The sequence below is a fragment of the Trichomycterus rosablanca genome, chromosome 24, assembly GCF_030014385.1.
Source record: "Trichomycterus rosablanca isolate fTriRos1 chromosome 24, fTriRos1.hap1, whole genome shotgun sequence".
NCBI classification, from domain to species: domain Eukaryota; kingdom Metazoa; phylum Chordata; class Actinopteri; order Siluriformes; family Trichomycteridae; genus Trichomycterus; species Trichomycterus rosablanca.
The window spans coordinates 8,039,706-8,058,662 of NC_086011.1; the positions used below are offsets into that span (position 1 = coordinate 8,039,706).

Below are 18,957 nucleotides of genomic sequence, written 5' to 3' on the forward strand. Positions count from 1 at the left end.
AACTCTCCCGGATGTGGGGAAAACAGTAAAGGTGGACTCATCAGAGAACAATACATGTTTCACATTGTCCACAGCCCAAGATTTGCGCTCCTTGCACCATTGAAACCGACGTTTGGCATTGGCACGAGTGACCAAAGGTTTGGCTATAGCAGCCCGGCCGTGTATATTGACCCTGTGGAGCTCCCGACGGACAGTTCTGGTGGAAACAGGAGAGTTGAGGTGCACATTTAATTCTGCCGTGATTTGGGCAGCCGTGGTTTTATGTTTTTTGGATACAATCCGGGTTAGCACCCGAACATCCCTTTCAGACAGCTTCCTCTTGCGTCCACAGTTAATCAATCCTGTTGGATGTGGTTTGTCCTTCTTGGTGGTATGCTGACATTACCCTGGATACCGTGGCTCTTGATACATCACAAAGACTTGCTGTCTTGGTCACAGATGCGCCAGCAAGACGTGCACCAACAATTTGTCCTCTTTTGAACTCTGGTATGTCACCCATAATGTTGTGTGCATTGCAATATTTTGAGCAAAACTGTGCTCTTACCCTGCTAATTGAACCTTCACACTCTGCTCTTACTGGTGCAATGTGCAATTAATGAAGATTGGCCACCAGACTGGTCCAATTTAGCCATGAAACCTCACACACTAAAATGACAGGTGTTTCAGTTATTTTGTCCAACCCCTGTATATATGCTGCATACTGATAGCTGATCAAAATTAATTAAAGGTAGGTGAAATTAAATTAAAGTGAGTTCATGTCGTGGAAGCCCCCCCCCCGCCCCGCCCCGCCCCGCCCAGCCCCGCCATGGGCCCCAGTGCACGCCCTTGAATGAATGCACTTCTATTAAAATCCACTTTTTAATAGACGAACCTGACTGTTCCGCCTGTAGCTTTAATGCAAGTACCCATATGACCGCTAGATGTCGCCGTTTTGTCTTTATTTTGTATACCGAGCTCTATTCACTCTCACCAATGAAAGCGGGCTGAAATGAGCCAACCTCGCCTCCGAGCAGCACCGACTGAAATCCTCAGCGACAAAACAACCCGGTCACTTGCATACGAGACGGAACGTGTTGTCGTTTTTTCTTTCTTTTTTTCTATTTGTGAATACACCGATCGGATGAACGTTATCTCCTCGCACCAATGCTCGATCCCCAGCCGTTAGCGACCGGAAACTGGCGCATGCACTGGACTAACCCCAAAATCATCCCAACCGAACATCGCGGATCAATGAATCTCAATAGCGGATTCTGCAGCCCACCGACAGCATGATCGCGCATTGTGAAATCTGGAGATAAGGTAAGTGTGCTTGTTTTTACCCTGCAGAGGGTGTAAATGTTTATTTGGAGTGGTAAATGGTGCGGTGCGCAGTGACGCTGTTCAGCGATACAGAGCCTCATGGAGCCACAGCAACTACCCGTTCAATATCCACAACACTAACCTATTTTAATACAACATACCAGCAGCTTTACAGTGGTCATTCAAATTGTCCATTAATACTTTAATCTTTCTACTGATTGAGGTCCTTGTCATATCATCAGAGTCGCGTTAAATTGTAAATAACAAGCGACTTGATTCAAGTTTGCTTGTGTTGTAGCTCCATAGCGGTTGACAATACGGCAAAACAACTTATCGCGATATTTTAAGGTTTATCATGAAACACTGTATGTATCGCGAGAATTGATTTTTATTACGTGATAACACTAGACATCAAAATTGTGACGTCACAATAACGCTACTGAACGGTTGAGTTTAATATAAGTCTAAATACAGTAGACCCTTGACTTACGAATGTAGTTGGTTCCAAAGGGCTGTTGTTTTTTTTTTATTATCTGTAATAATGGGCAGCGTCCTGTGACCACTGATGAAGGTCTAGAAGATGACCAACTTAAACAGCAGCAATAGATGAGCGATCGTCTCTGACTTCACATCTACAAGGTGTACCAAACAGGTAGGAGTGTCTAACAGAGTATAATATTTTAAAAACTCATACCAGCACAACACACACTAACACACCACCACCACCACCATGTCAGTGTCACTGCAGTGCTGAGAATCATTCACCACCTAAATAATACCTGCTCTGTAGTGGTCCTGTGTGGGTTCTGACCATTGAAGAACAGGGTGAAAGCAGGCTAAAAAGGTATGTAGAGAAGTAGATGGACTACAGTCAGTAATTGTAGAACTACAAAGTTCTTCTATATGGTAAGTGGAGCTGATAAAATGGACAGCAAGGAGGTGGTTTTAATGTTATGGCTGATCAGTGTATAGTAAAATGTTACAAAAAATTTTTTTTGTTATTATCATTTTTAATCAGTTATATTAATTAGAATTTCTTGGTATGTCTGGAGAATCAAGAAGTGGAATTTATTAGGTGGTCAGTGTTTAGCTCTGCTGATATCATATCATACCATCCATATTCCTCCACTTATCCATGTCAACAAAGGTTTACAAAAGCTTCTGCATGTTTGATCAACACTGTTTGCCTTTGAGTCATGTGTGGCATAGTGGTTACCAAGTCCACCAGCTATGTAAACAAAGTGTGAAATGGGAAGGAGCTAAATTACCTAGTCTTACAATACAATTTAATTTAATTGCAGGCTTCTATGTTTCAGGGGTAACTTGTGCATTCAGTGTTTCTCTTACACTGGTTCTGTCGGTGAATCAGAGGTCAGAGTAAAGCCTGGCTCTTGTCTTACATGGCAGGATAAAGTCTTGTGTGGAAGACAAATGTAACGTCTGTCTGGTGTCTTTTGACATTCTAGAACTTGTTAGGCAGGTTCTAGCTGCCAAAACATGTCAGAAAACGTTCAGGTCTGGCTAATTTGGCAGGAAACTCTCCAACTTTTAGCACAAAGTTTTAAAATGAACTCAAATTGACATTTGACAGGTGGAGTTAAAATTAGTGCCATACTTGACCGGAATACACTTTCACGTTGAGTCCTGGCTTCCTGGTTTGTGTTTTACTTTCCTTTCATTTTTGGCCATGTACACTGACCAGTCATAACATTAAAACCACCTCCTTGTTTCTCCACTCACTGTCCAATTTATCAGCTCCACTTACCATATAGAAGCACTCTGTAGTTCTACAATTACTGACTGTAGTCCATCTGTTTCTCTGCATACTTTGTTAGCCCCCTTTCATCCTGTTCTTCGATGGTCAGGACCCCCACAGGACCACCACAGAGCAGGTATTATTTAGGTAATGGATCATTCTCAGCACTGTAGTGACACTGACATGGTGGTGGTGTGTTAGTGTGTGTTGTGCTGGTATGAGTGGATCAGACACAGCAGCGCTGCTGGAGTTTTTAAACATCGTGTCCACTCTAATAGACACTCCTGCCTAGTTGGTCCACCTTGTAGATGTAAAGTCAAAGACGATCGCTCATCTATTGCTGCTGTTTGAGTCGGTCATCTTGTAGACCTTCATCAGTGGTCACAGGGCGCTGCCCATGGGGCGCTGTTGGCTGGATATTTTTGGTTGGTGGACTGTTCTCAGTCCAGCAGCGCTTCTGTGTCTGATCCACCCATACCAGCACAACACACACTAACACACCACCACCATGCCAGTGTCACTGCAGTGCTGAGGATGATCCACCACCTAAATAATGCCTGCTCTGTGGTGGTACTGGGAGAGTCCTGACCATTGAAGAACAGCATGAAAGGGGGCTAACAAAGTATGCAGAGAAACAGATTAACTACAGTCAGTAATTTTAGGACTACAAAGTGCTTCTATATGGTTGGTGGAGCTGATAAAATGGGTAAAATTTACCCATTTTTGAATCTTGGCTTATCAGGTACAGCATTTAGTAAACACAGTGGTTTGAATCTTGCACTAGCTTTAGGAAAAGTGCTCATGAGCCCCACCAGGCATCTGTAAAAAGAGTTGGCGTGTCATGTGATGAGCATTCATGATAGTATTGTGTTTCTTATATTTTGCTGTTGTTCACCTCTCACTTTCGTTCTGTACACAGTATGCCTCGCAGATGGTTTTAATTGGTACCTACATACCTACATACCACAGCTGACTGTGAGCACTCACGGCTGTTTTGTTGATACGCCAACCCTTTTGTGTGGGCATAATGATTTCACCCATTTCACTTAGTCACCTGGATCATATCTGCTTCATTCAACACGTGAACAACAAGTAACTACCATGAACCTAACATTTAATATGTAACTGACTGTGACATGCACAGCTGTTACCAAACGTTCATTACCTTGCTCATTATTTGGGTGGGGGGGTCCTATGTTTGGCCAATTTACCTTTTAGCGTGTCCAATTGCCCAATTGCATCATGCTTCCTTTCTACCAATGCCGGTCCCCGCTCTGATTGGGGAGAACGAAGCTAACCCACGCCCCCCTCCAACACGTGGGCAACAGCCGTATGCATTTTATCACCTACACTTTGACGAGTGTAGTGCAGCTCAGCGTTGTGTACGGGGAGACACACCCTGAGAACCTCTTTTCTCATCGCTGTGCTGGCACCATCAGTCAGCCAGCAGAGGTCGTAATTGCGCCAGTCATGGGAGAGAGACCCCATCCGGCTTAGTCCCGCCCAAATCTGAACAACAGGCCAATCGTTGTTCATGTGGCCGCTCAGCCTTAGCCGGTAGGCAGAGCTGAGATTTGATACGATGTATTCGAGATCCCAGCTCTGGTTCCAGCGTGTGTTTTTACCGCTGCGCCACCTAAGCGGCCACAAGTCCAATCTTTAATTAAAGTAAATTCATTCAGAGGAGATAAAAAAATCTCTTATCAATACACACTTAATTTATTCAGTGCGGTGAATTTTAGACCGTTCCTCTCTCGATTGTCCAGGGTTTTGGTTCTCTCTTATACACTCTCCTCTTCACTTCACCCTACAAGTATTCTATGGGGTTTAGATCAGTGGACTGAGACGGCCATAGCAGAACCTTGATTTTATGTTCAGTCAACCCTTTTTGTGTTCTCACTCTTGACTAGGGATGTAACGATACACTGTACCCGCGATGCGATGCGATTCACGATACTGGGTTCACTGTACGATTTTTTTCCTGATTTTTTTTTACTGAAATTGAAGACAAATTCTGACAAGGTTTCCTTTTATTATTTCTCTAAAAAAAGAAAAGAAAATACTAAAAAATAGTATTTGTGATTATCTTTTCTTTATCTAGATGATGAATGTCCCTTTATTTCTGAGGTAGGTACAAACTATGCCAATGAAAAACCCCGAATCTGGCAACCAGGCGTATAGCGCCAGTGACATCAACCAGACGAGGTGTATGGCGCCAGTGCCCTCTGCTGTTTAAAGTGAATATCGATTCATTATTGATACATGTCAAATCGATTTGAATCGTGGAATTTTTGAATCGGTTATTAACTGTCTTGTGGTGCATCGTTACATCCCTACTCTTGACATATGTTTTGGATCATTGTCCTGTTGGAAGATTCAACAATGACCCATTTTATATTGGGGAACTAGCACACAACTTGCTTGACTGGACTCATTTCCTTTTAGCATACAATTACAGTTTGGGTTTTTTACTCAGACCTTGGCAGGAGACCACTGTTTCACGCATGGGTATGTACCACTCTCAAGGGAGTGCTAAAATGTCATTACCAATATTTTTAGCAGTATGCAAAGCCCCACAAAGCGTTGAATACGAATTTCTTCTGGTTGGTCATTAATTTCTGTTTAAACTACATGTTTAAATAGTGTGCCTCTGGGAAAATTTTACTGGCTTGGAGTGTGCTGCTCTGTCTCCACACCTTTCTTTCTTTCACCAGAGAAACATACTGAGAGAGCAGTTCTTACAGCAGTACCTACTGCCTAAAAAGTAGACAGTTAAGAGCCCAGCCCATCATCATAGAGAATTCAAAGTCTAGATTTCAAAACGAATCCATTTTACAGGTCCTTTCTAAGGAAGGAAAAGTCAGAAAGGCAACTGGTCAGTTATGGTACAGGACTAGTTGGGCTAGTTGGCTCATTTCTCATGTTGGAAAATACTTAATTGCACTTTACATAGACTCTTGTCTGGCATTTGTAATTGTCGTAGTACTTCCAGGTATGCCACTTGCAAACAAAAGTGGTACCTGCACCGGGCATAGTCAACTCTAGCTGCATTTCAATCTGCATACTTAATACAAAATAGGATGTCTGAATTTAAATGCCACCTTTCTGGTGTATTCATTTGACATTTTTAGTCATACTCATTAAATTTAAGTTCCCTTTCCTGACAGCCTATTGTTAGTTGGTATGGTATAGTATTCATTTCCCTTTTTTCCCGACTTCCCAGTCTCGATGATGTCTGGAGAACACCATTTAGCTTTCAGTTGTCATTTTCCTTTTCATGTTGATATGAAGGCATGGATAGAACGGGTCCATGGGAATGTAAAGCAAGCTCTGAGCGACTCCACGCCCTCAAGAAAGGTGTGGTTTATTTATAATTGAGCATGTGGGAGCCAGCGCAGGCCTTGACCAAAGCCTAAGGCCACTATCAGCTGGCAACAGTGAGCGTCTGTTAGCACTCGGGTAGCGACGGGGGCCATGTGTGAGAGCGTGCTGGTTGATTTGTCGGTGGGTGGGTGGGTGGTTGTCGTTGGGGGAGGGCTGTTGGTGTAAGTGTGCGGGGATAGGGACCGAGGGGGGCAGGGATGACAGCGGCCTCTTTGTCTCTTGCCACTTGAAGGCGTGTGAATGTGTCTGGGCCGGCCTTGGCTCACGTGACGCTCCCCTCTCCTCGGCCTTTGTTCGGCCAATCTGGGAGCCGCCCCTAATTGAATGGGATTATATCCCAGCAGGGGAATGATTCCAGGCCAGGGGCCCATGACTGGAACAATGTAGACCCCACCCCTGTTCCCGCCCCTCCTCTCGCTCCTGCTTCTCTCTGACCAAAAGGTCTCGGTGCTTGGAACGAAGAGACGATGGGGGAATCTTACTCCTGGGAACTGAAGAAGTGCACAAAGATGGCATTTGGAAGATGCGTGCATTAGGGCTTGGGATTCATGAACTGACATCTGGACTGCCAGTTCCTGTGTTGTGCTTCTCCATTCAGACCTTCACGCCTCATATTGGTAATCTAATCTGACCTGCATCCCCTAGAGATCCTTTTTCCTTCATGTGGTTTCTGGATATGCCAGTATGCAGCGGGTTTTAAGACTTGACTTTCATAGAGCCTTTGCACTCTACATCTTTGTGTGTGTACATATGTTCAGCTGTGTACAAACAGTGAAAAAAACAGGTGCTAAATAAAGCGGTTGACCAACTGCCAAACGGATCTGTATCGGTGAAGTCAGCATAGCCGTCTGTCCTCCGAATTGGCTGCTTTTTTACTTTTTTGCTTTTTTTTGAACTGATAGAGCTTCTTCTTAGAGTTGCATAAATCCCAGAAGCACATGTGCTAATACTCATAAATTTTAGGGGTGCACATAAAAGAGGTCATAGTATAAATCAGGAGAACTCTCGGGGAATGCAAGTCGCTTGTCTGTTTCTTTTTCTCGTTATGTGGGGGGTGTGGATGGAAGTGTGTGGGAATATCTGGCATGGGCGGAGGGAAAACACTCGACTGCTGCTGTCAGCAGTGCAGGTCAATGCAGGAGCTCAAGCAAGTGATATTTCCAATGAATGGATTTGTCCATATGGCTTTAAGTTACCTTGTGCTCTTCATGTATTACATTGGAATAGAAACTGAAGGGCGTATGAAGTGAAATACCTGTATTTTAACTAGATAGTAAGTTAAAAAAATGAGTTGTTGCACTAGGGTTGGGCGGTATTGCCGATTTTCATACCGTCGTACCGTCTTCAGAAAATACTGCGGTATACGGTATTACCACGGGGGCTGGGGGGTGCGGGCGTCTCTCTGTTAGTAATGGGTCATTCGCGAGCGATCCGATTCTATTGAACGGATCTTTCAAATGAACCGAGTCGCATCTCTGGGAGCCGCTATATACATGTTTTCATTTTTGCGGCGTTCTTATCGGCTGTAATACACCCATTCTGCTTCACATCAGTACGGGGAATTAATCAGTCATAATAGAAGCTGTTTATTGTCGGAATTCAAATCCGAAACACTTTTAGTATCGGTGAGAGTGAGCGCGACACACACACACACACACACACACACACACACACACACAGATAATATTATATTGTATAAACTTGCACAAGTGTGTTTTTTTTGCATGTTCGGGCTTGTCAGTGAATGTAACCGTATTCGGTACACAAAGATGTTATATCGACATGCTAGCGCGTTGTGCCACCCCATCACATGGTCTTGAATGGCAAGATGCTAACTGTTAGCTTAGCAAGCAAAACACGATGGAATCGCTGTCTAAGTAGCGCGTTCGAATAACCTGCCTCATAATAAGTCATTGACTTATTAGAATCCTCTCTACTGAGGCAGCTGCCTATGTAGGCAGTAAGACAGCAAGGCAGCTCACTAGGTGTTTGAACACACCCTATGTAGAGAGCTCCCTAGCTTTTGTGTTATCATCTCAAACAGTGAGCACCCCCACAACCAATCAGTGAGCTCCAACCGCCTACCACTCCCACCTTACTGTGGATGCGCGAAGGTCTTAAAGTCTCCGTTTTCAAGGTAGACCTGAAGCAGAAATTTGGCGCTTCACATTTTTAAAATACCGTCACCATTTTTAAATACCGTCATACCGCCCAACCATATGTTGCACTTAACTCTTTCATTCTTCATTTCAAGACGTTTGCACCTACTTGATGCAAGTCGCAAGGTTCTAAACCTGCAGCCCTTGTGAGGTAGGTGGCTTGCAACACCTGAAGGTGTGGACTGCACTTCTGTACTTTGGTCTTCTAAGTTTTTCCCTCCATTTTTAGCATTTTATCCAAAGTAAGTTATAATTGTGGTCAAAAACAATCCAAGCCGTTAAGGGTCCCGTGAATTCAGCTTCCACTTGTGTGATCCTATGTTGTAGATGGGCCCTAGTTTTGTAGACACTTGAAGTTTTCTTGCTCGAACAATAGGACTTCCTGCCTTGCTGCCTGCAGTGCTCTGATAGCTGGTTTCAGCAGTCCTGACTTCTGCTGAGCTAGCAAAGATAATTGGTGCCAGAACTCTGTATTTCTGAAATAAAACCCATCTGGGCTTCTTTTTAGATAAATCTGGCAACTTCTATTACTAACAGGTGTGTTCCTGGTGTCACTGATATCTCTCTTGGAAAGGAATTCTTGTTTTGATCATGCTAAGGACTGCTAACATAAACGTACCAGGCTAAAATGTTATTTTCTATCTCTTGACAGAGCTTCATGGTTCTGCTTATAAAGACCTCCTCACCCTCCAAAGTCTTACCCATTTCCAACCACCCAGCCTAGTGGCATCACTCCACGGCTGAATCATGTCTGCGGCGCAGACGCAGAGTGACCGGGAGCAGCGCTGGGGCTGTCTGGAGGCTTTGGGTCTGAGTCCTAGAGAACTGGTCTTGGCTGAGGCCCTCCAGATGGAGTACGATGCCCTTTCTCGCCACAGACAGGACAAGGAACCGACCGGGAGAGACGAGTCTGGCAGCGTCAAGACCCTGCCGCCAAGGAACGCACGCTCTAGACCCCTGCCCAGCCCTCCTCGGTCAAATTTGCGCCAGACGCTATCTGGGTCGGATCCGCTTCTGAACCTCATCCAGCCAGGAGTCTCGAATCCGTCCAGATCGAATGTGGACGGCTACAGCAAGGAACCTCTGTACATTCTGGACGACCCGGGAAAGAATGACTATGAGGGGATGTCTGGAATGCCTTCGAAGGGGCTGCCACCTCCGGATGAACCTCCACCAGCCATACCGCCCAGGAACCCCATCCCTCAGCCTGACTTATTCATGCCCTCTAGGAGCTCTGCTCCCAGAGACGTTAACCTGTTCACCCCTGAGGTGGACCAGCCCAAGCTTCCCTCTGGAGAAACCTTGAACTATGACAACCTGAATGACTCACTGATGAGGCTCAATGGGGACTGTCTGTCGCCTAGAGTACGGCGGTTTAGTGAAGAATCCGGGAAGCCAGTGGCTCGCAGCAAGACCCTACCCCCTCAGGTACCGCCTCGCACCTACCTGCCTGGGCAGAGGAGTAGCACAAGCAACCGCAGGGCGTCAATTGATCCGGTAGGTATGCTAAACAGATCGGTCATCTGCAGGCCACCACATGCACTCACTTACATCCAATTTAGCGATTAGAAGCAGCCAATCCACCTATTGCATGTATCATTTCTTTGGGTCTGAAGAGTCGTCGAAGTTTGGACTGAGCTTTCTGTCTCTTGTTCAGGTGTCACTTGGTTCCAGGCTGAATGGATTCGGATATGAACTGTTCCAGGTTTCTGAGGAGCGTGATGAGGAGGTTGCTGCCTTCTGCCATATGCTGGATGTGTGAGTTTTCATCTTCGTTCTCCTAATGGAGGCTTCCGAATGCTCAGAAGTGTTTTATTGATCAGTCATGTTGATGTATGATCAATCCTTGTTTTACCTCAAATATATTGTAATAATTACACCTAAATCATACTGATAGACCCCAGAAAGAGAGAAGTTTTTTTAAATATGCCCAAACTTATCCACAATTGTCCAGACTATGGTTCTCTCCATGGTTCTTAATGGTATCAGTGCCTTTGGATTTTAATGCTGGTCTTTTGAGGACTTTTCCGAGTACCTTGGGCGACCAAGAAGTCAAACAAATGGTTCCTCAACCAAAACAACGTCTAACATCTCACTCAAAGCCCAGATAACCACCTGAAGCTCTCTTATTTTGGACACATTATGAGATGAACCAATTAATTGGAGATGATGATCATGCTAGGAAGAGTTAGAGGTATGAGAGGTAGAAGGCGGCCAGCAACCAGATAGATGGATCCAATTGGAGGAACAATGAACGAGCCATTAAGAAGTCTGAAGACCCAAACAGAACGTTTGCTAGATGCTGGAACAGACTGGATGGCTTTTATAATTATAATTATTACTACAATTATCAATGGCTCTGTCCCAATCTACATCAATCAGTGACTAGCTAACCTTGTTAATTACAATACAGAGCTAATAAAACATGATAATCATACGATAAAGAAGCACCAGACGTCAAGAGTATGCCAAATTAGTATAGGCCTAATTTTTTCTTTGCTATGTGCAGGTTACGCTCGGCCTACCCGTGCTCTGACCGCTCCAAGAACGCCGGATTCGTGTGGAGCCCGAGCGTGGCGCAGGAGGAGCTGCAGCAGGTACTTGGGGTCGGCATTAAGGTGACCGTCATCAGCGAACACTTCCGAGAACCTCTTACCTTCACCTGTGATGGTAGGCTGCAATGCAATTACATTAACATTTCCATTCACACCTAACAAATTTACACAAACCAGTAACCAGTTCCTCAACATGCAGACGTTCCTGCTATGGCACGCCGGGCACATTCGTCAATGTTGTAGGCATCGGGTAAAAGGATTTCACCAGGACTCTTGCCAAACGGTTTGCAAATTTCTGGTCTGCATTTTTCATTAGAAACGTTTGGACAGGGCTGGAGATTCACTCTGATTTTACCTAATTAAAAGGGCATCGTGCCAGCTGTCTGGATTAGGTGGTCAGCTATTTATTTTGACTTGGAGGAAAGTTCTAGAATGTTTTTTGCTGCTGATGGAGCATTCGTTGCCAGTGAATTGGGTTAATCTTGGTGTGCCATGTGTCAGCTTGGCTTATCCTACTTCATAATTTTCACTTCCCTTTTAATGACCACAGACATCTGTTCTGTCTGACCTTGCTTCTTGCTTCCTCTTTACGAAATTACAGTATAAGCATCCCATCGGGCTTGATAAATATCTGGCCTTCGCTCAATTGTGTTCGGAAGGAGGCGCTTACAGTGCTATTAATTAATGAAAATGGCAGGAAACGAGAGAGGGAGGAAGGAAACACAGAGCTGTTTTTGTGTGGATCTGTGTATCTACGAATAATGTACAAACCCTGTTTCCAGAAAAGTTGGGACATTGGGACACAAGTGCAATGAAAACAAGAATATGTGATTTGCTCAATCTCTTGAACCCGTACCTGAGGATACTGTTTATTGTTGTGGTAGTCTTGGGGCTGCAGGCAAGCCAGACAAGCATGTGCACTCTGTTGTAGCGCATACAGAATGAGGCCTGGCATTGGCTTGCTGAAATAATCACAGACTTTCTTGATGGAAGCCTGTGTCTCTCTAAAATCCCAATATACACCTCCATATCAATCAGGTCACCCATGCTAATGACAGTCCGGATGGCCCTTTTTGTCTGGTAAAGAGAATCTGATGTCGTTTCTGGAAATTTGCCACAGCACAGGTTTTGACTGTCTTTTGGTCCATCTGAGATGAACCAGTGCCCAGAGATCAAGCCGAGCGAATGAGATATGTCTCTGGGAAGTGGTTTTTGCCCACTGAGAGGGCCCAATTTTGCTGAGTCAGCTCAAAGCACAACAGATGCACTCGTTTGGTCCATCTGAGACAAACCAGTGCCTAGAGATCAAGCCGAGCGAATGAGATATGTCTCTGGGAAGTGGTGGTTTACCCACTGAGGGCCCGATTTTGCTGAGTCAGCTCAAAGCACAACAGATGGAATCTTTTGGTCCATCTGAGATAAACCAGTGCCCAGAGATCAAGCCGAACGAATAAGATATGTCTCTGGGAAGTGGTGTTTGCCCACTGAGAGGGCCCAATTTTGCTGAGTCAGCTCAAAGCACAACAGATGGACTCTTTTGGTCCATCTGAGACAAACCAGTGCCCAGAGATCAAGCCGAGCGAATGAGATATGTCTCTGGGAAGTGGTGATTGCCCACTGAGAGGGCCCAATTCTGCACAACACAAGCTTACTCTACATGGCTCAACTAGAACCAATAACCATTACTGATGCAATTCTTCTTCTGCCTTCCACAGGCTCGTCCACCATCGACCTGCTGATCTACCAGACCCTGTGCTACGCCCACGACGACCTGGATCTGATCGACGTCGACGACTACGCGTTGAAAGTGTGCGGCCAGGCTGAATACCTCAACAAGTAAGAGTCATGCAGGCACATGACAAGGGAACAAAACGAGCTCCGAGTGAACTGGAGGTATGGCTTGAAATTGGGCGCCAGGCCATGAGCACAGCACAGCGCAGCTCCAGGCCAGCTATTGGCAGGATGGCGTGTAGGCCTTGCCACCTTTTCTTAGCCTTCACTGTGGGTATGATGCCCACCTCACAGAGGGAACTAAGACATTGGAAGCCAGCCCAGAACTTGCTCAAAGTAGGGGGGGGGACAGAAAAAACAAGCCTCAAATGCAACAGTCTCTTTAGAAAAAGCGGTTCCCAGTTGGCGCTGCCAGAATTGCGGCCGTTGTCTGAGCAGAGCGCCAGCTTTGTGGCTTGTGGTGCGAATGGTCTTTCGTCTTTAAATCGAGGCCCCTCAGTTGTGGCCGTGTAAAAACACGACGTGCTTATGTCTGTGGGAGTGTAAAACCGCTGTGGGATTCCCCTCTAACAGGCAGTGTAATATCTAAAGTGCTACATGCTTGGATTGGCTGGTATGCAGAGCAGGATCCAGTTACAATAGAGAGCGCTACAGGTGTGTGTGTGTGTGTGTGTGTGTTTCAGTGGGATGTTTTGCTAAGGGTGCAGCTGGTTGGCCGGAAGTATGGGTTGCCCTGATAACTCTGAGCTTATGCGGAGTGGGAAGTGGGAGGGACGTCCTGTTAGTAACACCTATTATTCTATCAGTGCCAGCACAGAAGACTAGCCAACTTTCTTTATTAGGGAGCTGTGAAGAAAAATAGTAAGCTCAGCTTTGTAGTTCTACAATTACTGACTGTAGTCCATCTGTTTCTCTACATACCTTTTTAACCTGCTTTCACGCTGTTCTTCAATGGTCAGGACCCCCAGAGATCCACTATAGAGCAGGTACTATTTAGGTGGTGGATCATTCTCAGCACTGCAGTGACACTGACATGGTGGTGGTGTCTTAGTGTGTGTTGTGCTGGTATGAGTGGATCAGACAAGCAGCGCTGCTGGAGTTTTTAAACACCTCACTGTCACTGCAGGACTGAGAATAGTCCACCAACCAAAAATATCCAGCCAACAGCGCCCCGTGGGCAGCGTCCTGTGACCACTGATAAAGGTCTAGAAGATGACCAACTCAAACAGCAGCAATAGATGAGCGATCGACTCTGACTTTACATCTACAAGGTGGACCAACTAGGTAGGAGTGTCTAATAGAGTGGACAGTGAGCGGACCTGGTATTTAAAAACTCCACTCATACCAGCACAACACTCACTAGCACAACAGCACCATGTCAGTGTCACTGCAGTGCTGAGAATGATCCACCACCTAAATAATACCTGCTCTGTTGTGGTCCTGACCCATGAAGAACAGCATGAAAGGAGGTTAACAAAGCATGCAGAGAAACAGATGGACTACAGTCAGTAATTGTAGAACTACAAAGTGCTCCTATATGGTAAGTAGAGCTGATAAAATTGACAGGAGGTGGTTTTAATGTTATGGCTGATGTGTATGTCTTTATTTGTGGTGTCTGATAGCATATTTTCCCTACATAAAGGGTTGAACCCCCTCTCTGTCTTAACTCTACGATGTGACCGGATGGGATTGTCCGTTATTAAGATTTAGGTGTTTTCACTGGCAGATGTAACGAGTCTCCGCGCAGATGTTTCTGAGTTTACTGGGTATTCAGTCGGATAGATCTAAGGACGTCTTTGTTTCTCTTTCTCTGTCTTTCAGTTCTCAGACGCTGGCTGGACTGGAGTATATCCAGCAGTGTCTAAAGTTTGACCGGGACGTCCGGCTTTTCCTCACCAAGAGAAGCTCCATTAACATGGAACTGGCTCGGACGGTGAGTATGACCTGGGGGCTTCTCTTCAGACTGGACAGCAATTACGATTCCACGTCTGTAGATAAAAGAAACCCTTAATCCTAACCCTAACCCCAACCCTAACCCTAACCCCAACCCCCCAACTTCTTCACTGGAAAAGGTATCTGGATACTTAAGTTGTAGCAATTAGATTACTGGTCCGGTTCCATGGGAAAACATGCAAGGCGGGAATACCCTGGACAGGGCACCAGTATATTGCAGGGTTTTGGCCACGCCCTCAGAAAAAAAGCCACTCATGCCCAGCCAGCTGATAACACTGCTAAAAATTTGAACCTGGGTGGAACTGGGGTAGCATAAGCCAGACTGCTGTTCTACCTGGCTTGCCAGGCATCTACACAGACATGATTGGCTATGTCTAGAGGGGTGTGGTGGTGTTGGGGTAGCCGAAGTAATGCAGTTTTTGGACCCAGTGTTTGCAGGTGCTACCAGACCCACGGTGACCCTCACTAGGATAAAGCAGTTGATGAAATTGATACATCCAGTTTAGTCCATAAAGTGTGTTACATTACTACCCATGTACTGGAACGTAATGCCCAACAAGCTCATGGTTAGATGGTCAGATCTGATGCCTCCTTTTTTAACTTTGTAATGACAGGAGGAGGATGACGAGAGGCCGTCCACCCTGAACCACAACATCCTGCTGCAGGAGAGGCCCATCAAGCAAACCGTCACCAGGTGAGACTGAGAAGTGGGCAGGATGAACAGATACTGTAGATGTTAAGGCATTAATTGCGTGGTTGCCCTAAACCTCTCAATTCTCATGATGTTCCACAGGGAGGCGCTTACTCTGCTACTGGACACCTTTCATAACGAGGCTGAGTCTTTCGTTTCATCAGAGGTAGGTTTATCTATCTCCATTGCTCAACTCTTAGGCCTATAATTACTATTGCTATTACTATTACTAATGCAACACCTTAGTGACTGGCTAGCTTGTTTGTTACGTCTACCAAACATCAGATCTGTTGTGAAAGGCTAAACCTTCTTAACGTAAACAGGAGACACTAAGCTTGGCACCATGCGATTGGTACATTGGATCTACCAAAGACAAGTCAAGTCAAATTTATCCAGGACCAACAGACCAAAAACCCCTGTTGATCAACCCGAGGGCAACAGTGGCAAGAAAAAACTCTTAAAATTACATGAAGAGACCTTGATAGGAACCAGACTCAGCAGGGACCCCATTCTCCTTGGGTGGCCTGGGGTCACTGGGGTCTGTCCCACCTCAAAGTTGCTCTACCTCTATTAGCCCTTTTTGATCAAGATAACTCTGGTGTCCTAGAACCTTGGTGCTATTAAAAACCAGTCCACATTTGCACCAGTTTTCATTGGTCGTCAATGGGTGTGCAATGGAACTAGGCAGGAGTGACAAGCTGGTGGAGAGCATAGATTGCCTGCTAGCAGTTGTGCTATTGCTACTTGAATAGCGCTTTTTACAATAGACATTGTCTCAAAGCAGCTTTACAGAATCCAGGACCGACAGACCAAAAACCCTGTTGAGCAAGCCGAGGGCAACAGTGGCAAGGAAAGACTCCTTTAAAATTACTGGAAGAAACCTTGAGAGGAACCAGACTCAGCAGGATCCCCCAATCTCCCTGGGGTCACTGGGGTTTGTCCCACCTCAAAGTCGCTTTACCTCTATTAGCCCTTTTTGATCAAGATAACTCAGGATCTTGAACTGGTTCCGTTCAGGTGTCTTAGAACCTTGGTGCTGTTGAAAACTATTTTTATTGGAACCAAGGATGCATCGTCAATGGAGGACACTGCAGAGAGGATAGATTGCCTGCTAGCATTTGTGCTATGGATACGCCCACAGATGACGTCAAGGTTTGTGCTGAAAAACCTACTATTCATTGGTTTCCAGTGAACGTTCCCAGTTTGGAACATAGAGTATGTATTTACTTTGTTTGCCGAGGGTTCAAAATGAGGTCCGTGGACTGGAATGGAACCCATTCCACGCTGGTCAAAAATGGACTTTGTGTTGCCGTCCATCGCTTTGTTGCTCACTTGTAGTCTTCTCCTGTAATAACTGATGGGATTAGAGGGAAAGCCAAGGCGTGGTTGCCAATATGTTCTATTAGAAGTCTGAGGAACTCTAGGGAACGCTTTCCTTCTGGCATACCTTCTAGATACCTTCTAGGCATGGGGGTGCCATCTGATCATAGATTTGGAAACTTGGAAAAGTGTGACCCCTGCATGCCCCCTTCCCTCCATTCTCTTTCAGGCCGAGTTGCCTTTGCACGTGGAGCGACTGGTACAGTCGGTGAAGGCTCTGTGCAGCACCCTGGCCGCTGTGGAAACCCCAGACGTCTCCTCAGCCCTCAACCAGTTGCCCGCCTGCCCGTGCAGACCACAGCCCAAAGTACAGAAGGTAAACACACACACACACCAGGGTTATTATCGTTAACGAAAATGAATGAAATAATGAAAACTGAAATTGAAAAAAACATTTTCGTTAACTGCAATAAATACAAACGGTCATTAAAAGAAAAAATGATAACTAACTGGAACTGTATTAGGCGTCTACAAAACTAACTAAAACGTACTGAAATTATAGATAGAATACCCTTCGTTTTCGTGTTTGTCAATTTATTTATGAGCCTTGTGAAATGATATGAAATCGATTTTTTTCCACTCGAGCAGCTTTACGTCAGCTGCCGGCACTGTACGGTACCTCATGCTCCCTGACGGCACTGTGTCATTTTTTATATCTTCCTTACACACTTGCTCCCTTCGCCCCTATAGTACACTTAACATTCTTAAAGGGCCAGACAATATATTTGTAATTCACATTACATGACAGGTGGGACGTTAGAAAACAACATTCTTTTTCTTAGAATAGCCGCCTTTTTTTTTAAGGAAAAATAGTTCTTGTGTGAATTACAAGGGCAGGAAAAACTACGGAAGATACAAAAGATGCACCGGGGCCCATGGCAGGGGGGCCTCCACGACATGAACTCAACCACTCACCTCACAGAACTAAAACTGTGCATTAAAAATACCAGAGGCAGGAATTTGAACTTGAAGTCTAACTTCATACAGCTGTCAGCATCTGCAATTTGTTGAGGGGGCCCAACATTTTTTATCGCGTGACAGCCCTAATTATTATGTTCATGTGTGTCCTTAGTCTATTGACTATTTTCAGCAGCAGTATTACACACATTTTGCACTTAAGGCTGCTATATTGTGGACTGTTACAGTTTTTGTAAACAGTTGGTTGTTCAACAGTAATTGAATACATTTTTTAAATGGTATCTTTTGTTAGGTTTTTATTACACAATACTTACTCTGACCTTTTTTGAATCCTGCACCTGAAAAATAACCCACAGTATGAAAAAACTAAAACTAATACTAGAACTAATGATAACTTAACTAAAACTAAGCATTAAAAAAATAATAAAAACTAGCAAACCCACTCTAAAAACTAATTAAAACTAACTGAATTGGAGAAAAAAAAAAGTCACAACGAAATAAATCTAAACTAGAATGAAAAATACAAAACTATTATAACCTTGACACACACTGCAAAGCCAGCAGTGTCAAACGGACAGTGATGCATTGGTCTGCTAGGTTGCACGCTGCACCGGTGCCACGCTTCTATCGGAGACTTTGTTATAAACAGCTACAGTTGTCGGCACTTCATGTGGAAAGCAGAACTGCTAAAGCTGTAATGCTAACGATGCAAAAATTTCCCCCGATGTGGTATTTTTAACTTGTCATATTGGGGTTTTTTTGTTCACAGGATGCGAGTGTGCTGGTGGTGAAGAGAGAAAATCGAGGTACGGTTCCCATCATGCACCACAGGTCTATGGGTTATGCTATGATCACTATGATATGAGCAATGCCCGTCTTTACACACTTTGGTGAATTTGTACGTGAGGTCAGTCTCGCACCTGGAGAGTCACACACTGATCTTAGCGTCCGTTCACTTCTGTACAGGCGCCTCAGGCTACTAATCAGGGTCCTTTACACAGCGTCAAAGACCCAACCCACTTTTTAGTCCGGTCTTTTCCCACCCAGACTAGTGGCCAATTTTGTCTGCTGCAGGTACTGCCGATTGTGCCCGCTAGGGGCGCCCAGCTGACTGGTAGCTAGCGGGAAATT

The 18,957-nt window shown here is 45.0% G+C and overlaps 1 protein-coding gene across 1 annotated transcript in view; it reads left to right on the plus strand.

The window, feature by feature from the left end:
- The first annotated feature begins 1,125 nt into the window (after nt 1-1,125).
- Nucleotides 1,126-18,957, plus strand: part of pik3c2b (phosphatidylinositol-4-phosphate 3-kinase, catalytic subunit type 2 beta) — a 67,972-nt gene continuing 50,140 nt past the window's right edge. Inside the window, exons 1-10 of the mRNA XM_062986235.1 lie at nt 1,126-1,299; nt 9,251-10,095; nt 10,256-10,356; nt 11,108-11,268; nt 12,869-12,989; nt 14,706-14,817; nt 15,452-15,531; nt 15,631-15,694; nt 17,078-17,224; nt 18,596-18,632. Of these exons, the coding sequence (XP_062842305.1) occupies nt 9,346-10,095; nt 10,256-10,356; nt 11,108-11,268; nt 12,869-12,989; nt 14,706-14,817; nt 15,452-15,531; nt 15,631-15,694; nt 17,078-17,224; nt 18,596-18,632 (1,573 nt within the window). The 5' untranslated portion in view covers nt 1,126-1,299; nt 9,251-9,345. The remainder of the gene's footprint in view (nt 1,300-9,250; nt 10,096-10,255; nt 10,357-11,107; nt 11,269-12,868; nt 12,990-14,705; nt 14,818-15,451; nt 15,532-15,630; nt 15,695-17,077; nt 17,225-18,595; nt 18,633-18,957) is intronic.